The sequence below is a fragment of the Belonocnema kinseyi genome, chromosome 9 (genome assembly GCF_010883055.1).
Source record: "Belonocnema kinseyi isolate 2016_QV_RU_SX_M_011 chromosome 9, B_treatae_v1, whole genome shotgun sequence".
NCBI lineage: Eukaryota > Metazoa > Arthropoda > Insecta > Hymenoptera > Cynipidae > Belonocnema > Belonocnema kinseyi.
In genome coordinates this window covers 30,782,583-30,797,785 of record NC_046665.1, presented here as the reverse complement: position 1 = coordinate 30,797,785, position 15,203 = coordinate 30,782,583, and the positions used below count along the sequence as shown (strand labels likewise).

The window sequence follows — 15,203 nt, the reverse complement described above, 5'->3', positions numbered from 1 at the left end:
GCGAGTTGGGCGATATCCAATTTTATACAGCTGACATTCTGATGTCAGATTTACTTCGGCCCGGTATAGCCGAACTCACAATTTATGGTTATTTTTACCTTACTCTATACTAAATTATATGGTTCCGAAGTAGTAATAAAAGGATTAAGCAGCATAGGGAAAGTTTTGGACGTTATCCTAAGCTTCTTGATAATTGTGAAAGCTATAAACAAGTCGAAACGGAAATAACAAGCGAGAAAGTTTTTGAATTTAGATTTAGAGCCTTAACAGAATGCACAGGTCATTATAGAACCGAAGAATACGATATTCAAGGAAATCTGACTAAAAATATGTCTACGCAGAGAAGGTAGAAAAACTTGCAAAAAAATTTCTTTTAAGGTTGTATGCAAATCCTGTCCGCGTACTATATTGAAAAAATTTCACGGGCCCGCATGGTGAAAATTTCAGTGCGCTTCTGGCTTAGAATTCTTAGTATGTGTGTATACTAGGGTTGCTCGAAAAGGCTTTTTTTTAGAGGGCGACGATCCCCCCAATTTGATTCCAAATCCAAAAAACGAAATTCCCTAATTTTTTATTTTTTTGTTTTTCGATTTTAACAGGTCAGTTTTGACTTGGAAGTTTCCCATGTAAAATCAATGGGGAGAAATCACTTTTTTTCAGTTTTTGGAATAAATTTTTAGGGTTTGAAAAAATGTGACGGGAAAGTATGGAGGCCTGTAGAGAATTATCAAACGAAGAATTTCATGTATCATATATATGGGTTTGACACCCTTAACACACTCCCACGCGTACCTGAAGACTACCCTTAAAACAAAAAATGTCAGTTCCTCATGAAATCGACATTTTGAGCACTGTATTCTGGTCTTTTTTTACTTGAAATTATTAATATTGGTCTAATGGAATATTTATTATCATTGGTTAATTAATTTTTTATTATTTAAACAAATGGAATTTATTTCAATATTTTTTCTCGAAAATTTATTTTTTCCCTTAAAATTATTACTGTTAGTCTAGTGGAATATTTAATAACATTGGTTCCTTAATTTTTTTTAAATTCGTTTTTTCTCTAAAAATGATTACTATAAATCTAGTAGAATATTTATTAATATTAGTTCATTTATTCTCAATTATTTAAACAAAAGGAATCTGTTTAAATAATTTCAATTCGATTTTAAAAAAATAGAAATTATTACTGTTGGTCTAGTGGAATATTAATCAGTAATAATTAATAACTAATTAATAATTAATTTATCAGTAATATTTAAGTAATAATTTTTATTAAAAAAATTTTTTCAAATAAAATGAATCAAACAATGATGATAAATATTCCAGTAAAGAAATATTAATAATTTTTAATAAAAAAATTATTTACAGAAATTCCATCTGTTTAAACAATTGAGAATTAATAAACTAATGTTAATAAATATTTCACTAAACCAATAGTAGTAATTTTCATTGGAAAAAACGAAATTTCGAAAAAAAAGTTTAAACAAATCCTATTTGTTTAAATAATAAAACATTAATTAACCAACGTTAGTAAATATTATAATAGACTAATAGTAATAATTTTTAGAGAGAAAAACGAATTTTCGAGAAAAAAAATATTATTTAAACAAATTTAATTTGTTTAAATAATTGAAAATTAATTAACCAAAGATAATAAATATATCCACTGGACCAATATTAATCATTTTAAGTAAAAAATACGAGAATACTGTTTTCAAAAGGTCGATTTCATGAAAAATTGACATTTTTGGTTTTAACGGTAGTTTTCACGTACTCGTGGAGGTGTGTTAGGGGTGTCAAACCTATGAAAATTCTTCGTTGGATAATTCTCTACATGCTCCCATACTTATCCGTCACAGTTTTTCAAACCCCAAACAATTATTCAAAAAAGTTATTTTTCCCCATGCATTTTACATGGGAAACTTCAAATCAAAACCGGCACCTGTTAAAATAAAAAAATAGGGAATTTCTTTTTTCGGATTTCGAATAAAATGGGGGGATCGTTGCCCTCTAGCATGCAAAAAATTTTGCCATGTATTTTTGGACCACTGTAGTGTATACGCATAGTTATCACTACTATGCCAGCGGCAGACTCGTAGATCGGGCAACGTCGCAATTTAAACCTAACCATCGCTGATCGACTGTCATGTGCGTTTGAATAGCTTGGTACAGCAGACAAGCTGGAGAGAGGGAACAGTGTTGCCGCTATGCGATACTGTTACGTTTCTCAGTTTGAAAGTGACTAGAATTTCAATGTTTTTCATTGAATTACCTATGAAACTACGTGGTGGAAAAATTTGATATTTGTTTTACATTCTCATCTAATGAGAAGTTATTGGTTTAATGTAAAATTTCACTTTGTCGGTTTTCATAAAATCTTCACGTTTTGAGACCCACTGAGTCAGAAAAAACGATTTTTACGAAGGTGTTTGTCTGACTATAGTCTGTATTCTGTAGGTACGATGACTTTCAAAAAATTGATCAGATTGGATTCTGCTTTGGCACATTTTTTTAAGGCCTAAGAAGAAAGAACAAGTTTGTAAACCAGCTATTTTGGATCAAAATTCAAAAAGTGAGCGCATTTTCAAAATTTTTGGAACCACATTTTTTCAAGATTTCAAGATTCTATCTACGTTTATTCATTGTACTCAAAAACTCAAACAATTTATCTTTATGACTTTTTTCTATAAAAAAAAATTATCAGAGTTGGAGCATTTTCAAAATTAAAAAAAAACAAACTAAAATGAACATTTTAAGCCAAACTACGCATGATATATAAAAAAAGTCAAGAAAAGAAAAACGTTGATTTTTGAAAGCCCTACCAGATTATCATAACAACTTTTCTCATTTGGACGAAAAGTTAAAAATTCAAAATTTTATCATAGCAAAAATCTTTAGAACCACATTTTTTTAAGATTTTAAAATTCGATGTGCTGTTATTTATAGTATTCAGAAACTGAAACAATTTATTCTTATGACTTTCTTCTATTAAAAGAAAATTGCCAGAATTAGAGCATTTTTAAAACCCAAAAAAAAAAACTAAAATGAACATTTTAAGCCAAATAACGCATGATATGAACAAAAGTCGAAAGAAAAAAAACGTTAATTTTTGTAAGCCCTGCAAAATTATCATAACAATTTTTTTGATTTGGTCGAAAATTTAGAAATTTACCATACGAAAAATAATGAAAAATCCAAAATGTCCATTTTTTGGTCAAACTATGCAAGATACGAAAAAATTAAATAAACTAAAATTACGTGCCCTAAAAAGATCTACAAATTTTTTACATTCTCATCAGAGAAGGTATTAGATTTGTGTAAAATTGACCGCCCCCCCCCCTCCAGTTTTTGTCAAATGTCCACGTTTTGAGACCCCCTGAATCTGAAAAACAGGTTTTTACGAATGTGTCAGTCTGTCTGTGAACACGATACTTTTGAATAAAGTAATCTATTAGATTGTCCTTTGGTACACTCGTTTAGTGTCCTAAACTAAACGTCAAGTTCGTTAGTCAGCCATTTTGGATGAAAATTCAAAAAGTGGGCACATTTTGAATCTTTTTGAGACCACTTTTTTATAAATTCAAAAATGCTCGGTATGGTTAGTCATAGTATTCAAAAAATTCAACAAATTATCCTAATGACTTTTTTCGAGAAATCAAAAATTACTAGAGTGCTAGCATTTTTAAACTCCAAAAAAAAACAAACTAAAATGAACAATTTTGGCCAAACAACGCATGATACGAAAAAAAGTCTGGAGAAGAAAAACATTGCCTTTAGAAAGCCCTACAGGACTACGATAACAACTTTTTTAATTTGGTCGAAAAGTTGAACATTCCAAATTTGATTGTACCAAAAATAATAAAAAATTCCATTTTTTGGTCAAACTATGCGAGATACGAAAAAAATAAAAAAGCTCAAATTGCGCGCCCTGGAAAGAACTACAAATTTATAATGAATCACTTTTCGATATAAGCGACGAAAAAAAATGAGAAAAAAATTATTGTTGATTCAAAAAAGAGCTATAATTTTTGATAGGACACGTAGTTTTTGCTTTAGTCGTAAAAAATATCATTCAAAATAAAAATATTAAATTTGTTTGAAAAAACGACACAAGGTATGAACTTAAATTGTCAGACAAAAGTTGTGCGCCTAAAAAGATCTGTAGATTTATTATTAATAATTTTTCGATTGGACGAGTAGATCTTCTTTTAATCGTAAAACATATGATAAAAATGCAAAAATGAACTTTTTGGAAAAAGCACAGATTAGACGACAGAGGACATAGGCTCCTGTTTAGGACCCTATTTAGGTTTCTGCATTAGACCTCCTGCAGGTGCGAAGCAGTTTTTATTTAATCGTAAAAAACAACATTAAAAATAAAAAATTAGAAAAACAAGGAAATAAGAATTAGTATGATTCAATTTTTATGCATATTATGAATTGTAATGATATACATTTATTGAAATGATACATGTTTCAGAGCAGCTTAGAATACAATTTAAAGCAAAATAAGAAAAAAATACAAAAATTATCATGATAAATACAATTTGCTTTTTATTTTGCAATTTTTTAATAAGTAATCCCAGGCAGAGTTACATAAAAAATGTATTATAATTGATATAAAATTGTTGTGTATAATGTAGAAAAGTTTACATGATGGACAAAATCGAGTGCGAAGCACGAGATACGTGATGAGAATGTGTTCGTTGAAGCCAATAGAGCTTTAACAAAAGAGAGTTCAAAATCACAAAATTACAGTTGTCGGTCCGTTCACCTTTGATTTTAAAAGGTCTGTGCCTGAATGCAGAAGAAATTGAAAGACCAAGTGCGGAGTGCGATTGCCATCAGTCGCATGCTGTAGGTGCGCTCAAACTCTCTTTTAACGAAAGAGAATTCACAATTACAAAATTACAGTGGTGGATGTTTCGAGTCTTGATTTTAAAATGTTTTCGCAAGAATGTGCGAAAATATAAAGACCGAGCGCGTAGCGCGAGGTAAATAATACATAATCAAGCGTGAGAACAAACAGTTGCGCGCCCTAGGCATTTTTTAAATTTCTCTACCAGAGTGTTTAATTACTATAATTAAAATGTGGAGAGTGCCTATGCATTGTTCATGAACTACATGTTAAAGAAGTCAACTTTGACATTAATTATCTCTGAATCGGTATCGTTAAATTTTTTTAAATTAATTTAGCATATAAGTAATTATTCTATTTAAATATAGCTGTTTTTTCAAAAAATTCGACAAGAGATTGATTTTTTTAGATACAACCTTAAGAGAACAAAAGTGCAATTTGTTTAAAAACAATTGATAATTTTTTTAACAAATTCAATGTTGTATCATTCAGAAGGAACATTTTTGGAATGTGCGTTTTTAAACAAAAATTTTAACGCAATAATCGTAAAAACTCGTTTCGCTGTTCACGAGAAAAATGTTGATTATGCTGTAACATTAAATTTTAATTGTCCATAACTAGTGCAAAAACAAATGTTTTGCGACCAAAATCTAGGAAATTCTTCAGATATAAGGGCTATGAAAAATTCATTTTACAGCGAAAAAAACGACTTTCGAATTATGGTGGCCCACTTGGGACAGTTTGGCACAAAACACAAATTTAAACACGAATAAAAAAAACTGTTGAACAGAAAATTCTATTCATGGCAGATTTTGACAATATTACATGAATACTACAATGCTATATAAGTCGATTTTTTGGCTCCGCAAACTTTTTTTTGTGAGCCTTTATACATAAAACAATAGAAGTAGAGTACATTTATTTTTGTTTCAGTTCATGTTCGAACACACGGAATTGTGCCTCCTTTAGAGACGCCCCTGCAGTGGCTTTCGGAACACTTCAGTTACCCAGATAACTTTTTGCATATGTGTTTAATGTCTTCTTAACACAACCATAACTGTGATGATAGAATTCTAATGGACTTAAACCGATTGTGTGTGTTAATATTTGACCAATCGTTTTTCTTCCAGTGGATAAGGTGCAATTTGGCAGGAATGAAAAGTAAAATCATTTTATTTTTTTACAACTCTCTTATTACATTATCCTATTTCTAATATTTATTTTCGATCACAAGGAAGTTTCAATCTCTCCAAAGGTTATATGCGAATGACAATGGAGAAAGATAAAACACATCATTGAACGCTGCAGTTAGGCATTTAGAGTATTTTCCTTGAATGAATGCGGGTATGTGAATATAAGAAACACCAGGGATACGAACGAAATTAAGAGGCATGTTCTGATATTTTCCAATTATTTCTCTAAATTCAATATAATTTCTCGAAAAATTATGCAAAGTATGGAAAATTACTTTTAAAAAAATAATACAGCTACGGAGGCACATTGTCAAAATTGTGTTTCTTCAAGGTTTTATATCGAAAGAAACAAAAAGGAACGTAACGAAAGTTTCGTTATGTTCCTTTTTGTTCTTTTTTGTATAAAATATGATTAGCACCAAACTTTGATATTATTTCTTCGTAGCCTCGTTATCTTTTGATACTTTTTTAGGCTGAGCTTAGTTTTTAGCCAAGTTCTTTTAGATTTATCGAAATAATCGGCTAATATCCAAAAATACCCCTCAATGCCGTTCGCATCCCTCAGAAATACTTTTTATTATACAATGATAGAACAGATTATTCGTTTAGATCATTACTAGCTTTGTGTACGTGGTAAATGATTAAAGCACTAAGCTATGCGGCTGAAGTATTATATTGTAAAGAAATTATTTAAGCTTATTCTGCCAAAACTTGTATATAAATGCATTTCATGTGTCATTAGCTTAATAAAGCTATCTTTGATATTCTGCACTGCACACTTTTTTTATTGAGCTAGATAATGAAGCCCAAGAAATCCGGTTCTTATCCTTTTATCTTACTTATTTTTTGTTTAAATAAAATTTTCTTGCTTCTAACTACCAATACATTTTTGCCAGCCAACTTCCACCTTTAACTTATTGTGCAGTTTTCACGTGGTTTGTGATATGTCCTTGAAATATGCGACGTCGACGTGCGTCTGCTTCGTTCTACGTTTTCAGTACCTTGGTTTCTAGAAGCAGTATCTTCATAGTTAGTGATGTCCATAACTTTGCATCTACTTCCAAAACTTAGGTAATTAACTACTTTCCGTTTTTTCTGATGTTCCTGAAATGAGATCCGTGAGTGTTTACATTTGTTTCCTTTTTAAATTGCCTGCTTATTTGCTTATTCTAATTAGGGCACTATTTAGGTAAGCCTAAGTACATTAGTCTTGCTCCGGTAGTGCTATAAAGTGGAATGGTGCCCGCTCAGACCCCAAGGCGACGTGGGCGTTGTATGCGTTTTTGCTCTCAGTTTTTTTACGTAAATTAGCAGATAATGTGAATATATGGTGTTTTGAAGTGTAATAATTATTTTAGCTGTTACATTTATAAATTGTATGTCTATTTATACAATTTTTAGATGGCTTTATAACCTACGTTCGAGTGTAAGACAATAGCTACCACAGGCCGATATCGAAGAAGAATTCTTAGAAATTGTTAGAAATTAAAATGTTATTTTTTATAAAATTATGACTAGAACTTACTTTTTTACCAATTTATCCAAAATTTACTTTCTTTTTTAAATGAAACAATACATATCTTTAAAAACATGGTTTTTTTCCCTCAAATTTTCAATTTCGTATGTCATAATAAATATCTTTTTTACGCATCCATAAAAAATCTTTAAAGGGACTTTTAGAGATATGTCTTTCCTATGTATGGCAACATTTTAAGCTCTTTGTATTGAAAATTTAAAAAGCTATTGATTTTTTTAATAAAGAATGCCATTTTTTCGCCTTTTTCCGGTTTTCAATTTTTTTGAATAGCTTAAATTTAAAAATGAATTTTGCAAATAGTTTTATATTGTGAACGATACTTTAGAACAGGCCTAAAAAAATTTTCAGACCAAAATATTAAATAACTTTGTTTCAACAACGAAATTTCGGCTGGGGTCCTTTTTTGTGAAATATTATTATCTTGATATAGTATGTGCATATTTTGCGCACAAAAATCACAGGGACACTTTCTTCCACAATTTGAAATTTTAATTAAAACAAAAAAAAAATTTCAAATAAAAAATGTTGAATACTTAGCGTTTTTGAAGCATGAAAAAGGGACTAAAACGACTATACAAAAATGTTGTAAAATCATAACTGATGACTCTACAAAGATTTGTATATTCCATTAGTGCAAAGGTTATTAAGAAATAACACTACTGAACTTTTTCTGCAGAATTTTCTCATCGGATGATGTTCGGTTATTTTAAAGAGGTAATCGTTTAACAATTATGAATTGAACATTGTTCAAAAATGACATTCTTCAAAATGGTCTGTTAAAATGAAACTGGATCTGTAAATTATTATAAACAAAATAAATAGCGCACCACAGATTTTTGATGTTTTTACTTTGGTTACAATTAAAATAAAATACAAAACTTTTGTAAACATTTAACGTAATGAATTGTATAATTTTTCCAGGCAGTACAGGAAGTACAAAAGATACCTATCTGTGAACATATTACAAAAAAGTTTACTTTTATGTAGACTGCTCTCGTAAAAATAGAGCTATTTAAAATTGAAGCGTTTAAAATTGAAAACCTATCAATCTCTATGCAATCTTGGAATCTAGCATACACCAAACATCTGTTACTAGCCTCTCGATTTAAACAAAACAATATGTACATGTTTAAAATTAAAGAACTTTAATTTGAGTGCAATTGAAATACAACAACCGCATATTTACAAAGTTGAAAATAATGTATTTCAAAACTGAGTGCTTAACATTGAGTAATTTTAATTTTAAACGTTAAAAATACTTGCAACTTTAAACTATTTATTTGAGAATTCTTCTAGAGAATGAAACGATCTCAAATTAAAACGTTCAAAATCGAACAATTTTTTCTTTATAGTTGAACAATTATTTAATGTTAAAGAATGGTTATGCCAAGCTATTTTAATTAAATTCTTCCAGATAGATACTTCTTAATTTAATATATCTGCCGTAAAGCTATGTGATAATCACTGATTTATAAGCTATGAATGTGGAAATGTTCAGAATTAAATTTAGAAAAACCGCTGCCAAGTAGTTAGGGCGTGTTCATTATATAGGAATATATTGAATTGAGATAATTTCATGCTCACTGTGCTTCCTCATAGGACATAGATGATTGTCTTGTATTTATTATTGATTTAAGTATAAGTATAGTTATAAATTATAAAGAAATAAAACTTGGATAAGAATCGGACTGAATTATTTTCTATGATCATGATCAAAGACTTCTGTGATAAACTTCTTTCTGGAATGATAACCCAGGAAACAAAAATCCATTCAACTGCATTTGAATGAGTTTTGAGGTCTTCTGAATAGCGTATCTGTCACTGGAATTCCAGATACCCGCCCAGTTAGAGTGAGTTTTGAATGAGAAACCGGCTTGTTTAATCGGCACGTAATTTTTTTCTCGTACCATTCAGTAGGGATTGCGAATCAACATTAACAAACAGAGGAACAATAGTTCCGATTGAAAATTATTAATTTAAATAAAACAAATTTAATTTAAATAGTTTAAATTATTTATTAAAAACTAGTTAAATAGAGAACTTTCAAGAAACTCCTGACATACCCACAGTCTAATTTTATTTATAGACTATATATTTTCAGGAAATTTAAAATTTTGTTGAACATTGTTTTTCATACATTTTCATCACACATCTGAATGTTGAAAATTTATTTATATATTTTACACAATAAAAATTAAATGTTTTCTTTTAATTTACGTTTATAAATTCTCGTCATCACACTTAAAGTAAAAAATGAATAAGTTAAAATCTGTAGGTTATATGTAACTTCACATTTACCTGATATCAATTTTAAATACACCAAAACTATCACTCTCGATTTATTTTATAGAAATTACCTTTAACAAAAATGCGGGTATTCAATTTTTACAGATTTGGATGTTTGTGATGGAAATGGATATCAGAAAAATGCAGAGTTCGTTTCTAACACGTGGACTCCCTGCAGCCATTAGCATGTGCACTGAATAAATTAAATGTCACTGACGCTTAATTCAATATAAATCTTATCATTCTTGCACAAAATAATCTATTGAAAAACATTGTAAAAAGAGAGTTACAACTAAAATAATCATTAAGTTCAGAAACAAATTGTCGTATCAATTATAATATATAACAATATTATTTCACTTGAATTTCTTTAATTTTTATTTAATCAGAATTGTCCCAATCAAATGTGTTACTACATACTTCTCATTTGGAAGAATTAAGTCTTAAAAATTATAATCTGCATATCTACTCAGTTAAACATAGCCTGAGGTGACATACAATTTGCAGATTCATGCTTATTGAAAATTGCTGTGTATGCTTCGTATTTTTACTATTCGTTGTGATCTTTTAAGAACTCCAATTCAAATTGAATATCAACCCATCCATGTGCACATTAATGAATCGTCAAATGCCCATAGGAATTAGTTCAGGTTAGTCAGCCTCATTCAACTCTATTCACTAAGCATTTTAACGAATGTGGAATGGCAGGTTTAAAGCACGGCGCTCAGGTGACTGATTAAAAATATAGCCAATCGATTGCGTTTTTATTCTTTCAATCTGCAGGTGACAGATACGCAATTCAAACCGACTCGATTTTTATCGGTTATTTTTTCCTGGGAACGCAACAAAATGAGAGCACTCCAATGGTTGATATTAGAGAAGACCAACCACGGATGCTCTTACCCTACCTAAAAATGATAATCCATTCAATGCTCATTTACTTATGAAATGTTATGAAATGTATAATAATTATGAAATGTATATTGGTTCTCAAAGTTATGTTTTTGCAAGTTATTTTTCTGTTATAGAATGTGCCAATTTGCGTTTGTTCCCATTATTAATGAATTTAATTAAATTCAAATAAAAAATTCTTCAATTTTTATTGCTTCGACTCTGCAAACTTAAAATTGCATACCTCCTCAGTGATGCATGATCCAACCCACTCAGGATTTGAGTTGGTCCTCCTCCTGTACATGGAAAAGTGTGCGAATGAGAAAGTTGGTCAAATTGACGTAAGTTAGAGGTTGTGTTTTTTTGTTGATCAGCATATTCTCAAGGCTCTGCGAAGCTCTGAGAAATTCTCCGCAGGCACTGAAGTAGATATATTTAAAGGTCCAGGTAGCTCGTTTAAATGTTTTAAAGGCTTTAAAATGTCCTTTCCGAAATTGAAATAAAAATACGATCATAAATAAGAAGCAGAGAGGCTGAAATTAAAATAAGAATTCGATCAGAAATAACAAGCAGATAGGCTATATCAATAGAGTAGCCGACACTAAGGGTCCTTTGTTAAGTTTTCAGATTAAAATTTAGAAATAGATTTTTTTAATTTCATAGCTAACAGTAAGGGCTTTAAAAAAGCGAAGTGTATTCGCTTTCTTCGGCGTGTAACTTGCACCACAACACCGCACTTGACACCTCATGGCTTAGAACAGAAAATTCTTGCCAACTGCATCAAAATAAAAGAAACAGAACCCATGATCTAAGAATACACGGTCTAGCCACACGCAACTAAAAAAAAGTTAACCAATAAGGAGCAACTCCACCACTTTTAACCATATTCTTAGATCATGATATTGGATAAGTGAGCGCGCGAGAATGAAGTATATTTGAAAGGAAGTAAATGCAATGAGCGAAGATTGTAAGTAAAAGATAAAAAAATTATATAGTTTATAAATAAAGTAAATTAGTTTGAAAATAATGAAATTTTTGAGATACGTAATCTAAAGTATAAACAAATACTTAGAAATATGGATAACATAACCTCTCAATGCACCTGAGGAATTGTACCTTTTAACGAGAATGAAATGAAGTATCATCCACCTAAGGAGAAAAAAGAATATTGTTTTCGGGCTGAAAGCAGAAATAAATAAATGCAAAATATCGATATCATATCCTGTATTATGATAATATCCGTTTTTATATTTCGTATATACATAAGCACTAAATGAGAACAAAAGAACCCTCTCAGGGTACACAAAGTCACATGTTCAGATCTTGTATTCATATGAATTAATGATTTTCTAATACATGATAATAAAATGATATACATATAAATACAGGACAATAATAACATACAGGTTTTTATTAATAAAATAAAATGATCTATGTTTACAAAGATGTACATAAATAAACAAACATATAGTAAGATCGCGGGAAAGCGTGTGTGATACGAAATTTTATATTGTAATTTCATGCAGGATTTTGTTATGCTATTTCAGATTAAGGCAATAGTATTAGTATTGAAATTTTTCCAGATGAAATCAATTCAGCAAGAAGACTTTACGATAGGAAGTGAAGAATTGAGAAAAAGTTCAGAATCTCCATTTAAACTGTTCCATTTGAAAACTCATATTTTGTAGGGTGGCCGTTTTAATCGACCAAATAAATTTCAGGTCATTTCCCGGTTTTTTTGCGGTTCCTAAACATTTTTCACGGTCAATGAAATTTGAAAACTGGAACACTAAAGCCAAACAATTTTCCACTTGAGGTTATAAGAACTGAGCTGCAAATAAAAGCATTCAAAGTAGAACTCAATGCTCTACATTAAAAAATCAATCAGTGAACTTTAAAATTGTCAAATTATATATTTTCGCGATTTTTAAGCTAGAAACATAAAATATTGAAAAATTGAAAAAAAATTAACTAAACACTTCTTAAATTAGAAATTTAGTTATTTTCTTTTTAAATACTTTAAACATCCTTCGAAAGCTTCAAAATTTTATTTCAAAATCTTGAGAAATCTAGAAGTTGTTTTAAATTTGTTTTAAATTAAAAATTATTTTGGAAACTTTTTCAGAACTTCTAAATATTTGTCAAAATGAATTAAATTTTTTTTACAATTTTCCGAAAATGCAGAAAATTCTATAACATTTATTTACAATTTGTATGTATAAGTAACAATTGAACATTTATTATTTGTAGGCGAAATTTGAGGAATTTTAAGAAATATGTAGAAGTTTTGAAAAGATTCGAACTTAATGTAAAACTTGAAATGGTAGCCTAATATAAAACAAAATGTAGATTTTCGCAGGTTTTAAACAAAAAAATTAGATTCTTTTCAAGAATTGTGAAAGGCTTGAAAATAATTAAAACATTTTCTTAAGATTCCTAAGAAAATGAAAAATAACTTTTCATTTTGAAAAATTATTTCAAGAGAATTTTTAAAAGTTTTTCAAAGATTGAAACAAAATTGTCAAAAAAGATTCTACAACATTTTAAGAAAACTTTCTAAAATTTGCATGATAATTTTCAATCTTTTTAAAACTACTAAATATCTTTTAGGAGTTTCTCTTCGAAATTTTAACGATTCCAGGTTTTCTATGTCAAACAATTCAGTGAAAGAGTATTTATTTATAAATATTTGGTTTGAATTTACTTGTCTCAAATAAAAATTCAAATATTGGTAAATATTCAATAATTAACCTTTTTTTATTTTAAATTTCCAATTGAATGGGTTAAAAATTGAATATTTTAGACTGAAACAATATTTTAAATGGAATAAAATCCTTTAATTAAGAATATATTATTACGAAGTTATTTTTAAGTTGAAAATAGTTTATAAACTTTCAGTCAGACCTTCACATTTGTTTAATGACTAAGACTTTCAAATTGTAACCGTTTAAGTCTTAACGTTAAAATATGAAAACTCTTAAATTTTGAAATGGTTTTAAATCGTTTTGTCAAATCGTTTTTGATCACTTTTTATTACTTAAAGTACAGGTAAATTAAAAAAATTATTAATTTATTCGATAAAAATGATTTTATCCCAAATTTTCAACATCAAAGGATTGATTTTTTAATTGTTCAAGTTTTTAAGAAAGCATTCAATAATTCTTTAATTAAAAAATGTAAGCTTAGAAATAAAAGTTTTTAATGGAAAATTTTAAAAGTAAAAAACTTAGATTTATAACTTCATTCGAAAATGTCACTACTTTTTTGGAAATAATATTTTTTTAACTATTCCATTTTTCTAAGAATAATCTGAAGTAACGGGAGAATCGCCTTTTTCGATGAAAAGTAATCTTCTTGGTTTAAAAGTCCATGAATGTAGTTTGAGATTGATAATAGTAGTGAAGAATTTTTGTTTTGGGTTTAAAATAGAACTATTTTCATTTTTCATTATTTTCTAGAAATTAATTTTTTCTCTTTTGGTTAAAAATTTTATTGTTTACCTAATAACGTAAGTATTCTAACTAAAAATTTTTACTGTTCCACTTTTGTTAAATTTTGATAATTTTTTGGTGAAACATTCCATTTTTCAATTAAAAATTTGACTTCTCGTTGGAAATCCTACGATGTGTTAGAAAATTTACTTTTTTTCTTTAAAAAGTAGAATTATTTCGTTAAAGATTCATGCACTTTGAAAACCCGACTTTGTTAGTATCAAAAAATTATCTTGTTGAAAAATCGTATTTTTTAATTAAAGAAATTAATTTTTTCGTTTGCAAATTCAAATATCCCAACTAAATACTGCAAATTTTAGTAAAAAATTCATCTATTTCTCTGTCGGCTTCATGAAAGTTATAGATTAAAATAATTTACGTGTGTCAAAATTACTGTACAAGGATTGAATCTGAAAGAACTGCAAAGTATGGTAAAAATTAATGCACACTGTACGACTGGAAAAAGAAAGTCGAATCTAGATATTAAAATAAAGAATTTCCTTCCATCACATTTCTCAATCATCAATGAACATTATAGATTAAACAATTGAACGCCACTTCAATATTTCCGACTCATTGCAACCATAATTTTTGTTTGCATGATGCTATCTTAAAATGAAAAACATATAATTACCTAACATTTGTCACGTTTGCCATTCTTTTGGCGTCCCTCTCATCTTTCGCTCAGTGGACAATTGTTCGTTGAGATTTCGTAATCGTATGTACGTTCTCGTACGTACTAAACAAAGTAAAACCTTCATGTCGATTTTCTCAGTCAATCTTGCGCTCGTTTGTAAAGCAACCGTTTCGAAAATCCTGGGTTCTTTGGAAAACGTCGCTCTGTGGTACTTTTCAAACTCCTCAGTCATTACTCTTGCAGCTGTAACCATTTTGTCAGTTGGAGTCTTTAAATATCCTCTTGACAAGTGATCGATCCATTC

At 29.0% G+C, this 15,203-nt stretch overlaps 2 protein-coding genes across 2 annotated transcripts in view; one reads left to right on the top strand and one right to left on the bottom strand.

The window, feature by feature from the left end:
- Positions 1-6,045, top strand: part of LOC117179544 (autophagy protein 5) — a 37,662-nt gene extending 31,617 nt beyond the window's left edge. The window contains exon 4 of the mRNA XM_033371451.1: positions 5,798-6,045. Coding sequence (XP_033227342.1) covers positions 5,798-5,910 — 113 coding nt within the window. The 3' untranslated portion in view covers positions 5,911-6,045. The remainder of the gene's footprint in view (positions 1-5,797) is intronic.
- A 319-nt stretch (positions 6,046-6,364) lies between these two features.
- LOC117179545 lies at positions 6,365-11,161 on the bottom strand. The gene is made up of 2 exons (XM_033371452.1): positions 11,016-11,161; positions 6,365-7,161 (listed from the first exon to the last, which is right to left on the bottom strand). The coding sequence occupies exons 1-2, from the start codon at positions 11,073-11,075 to the stop codon at positions 6,967-6,969; spliced, it is 255 nt and encodes an 84-aa protein (XP_033227343.1). The 5' UTR covers positions 11,076-11,161; the 3' UTR covers positions 6,365-6,966.
- Positions 11,162-15,203: the final 4,042 nt, after the last annotated feature.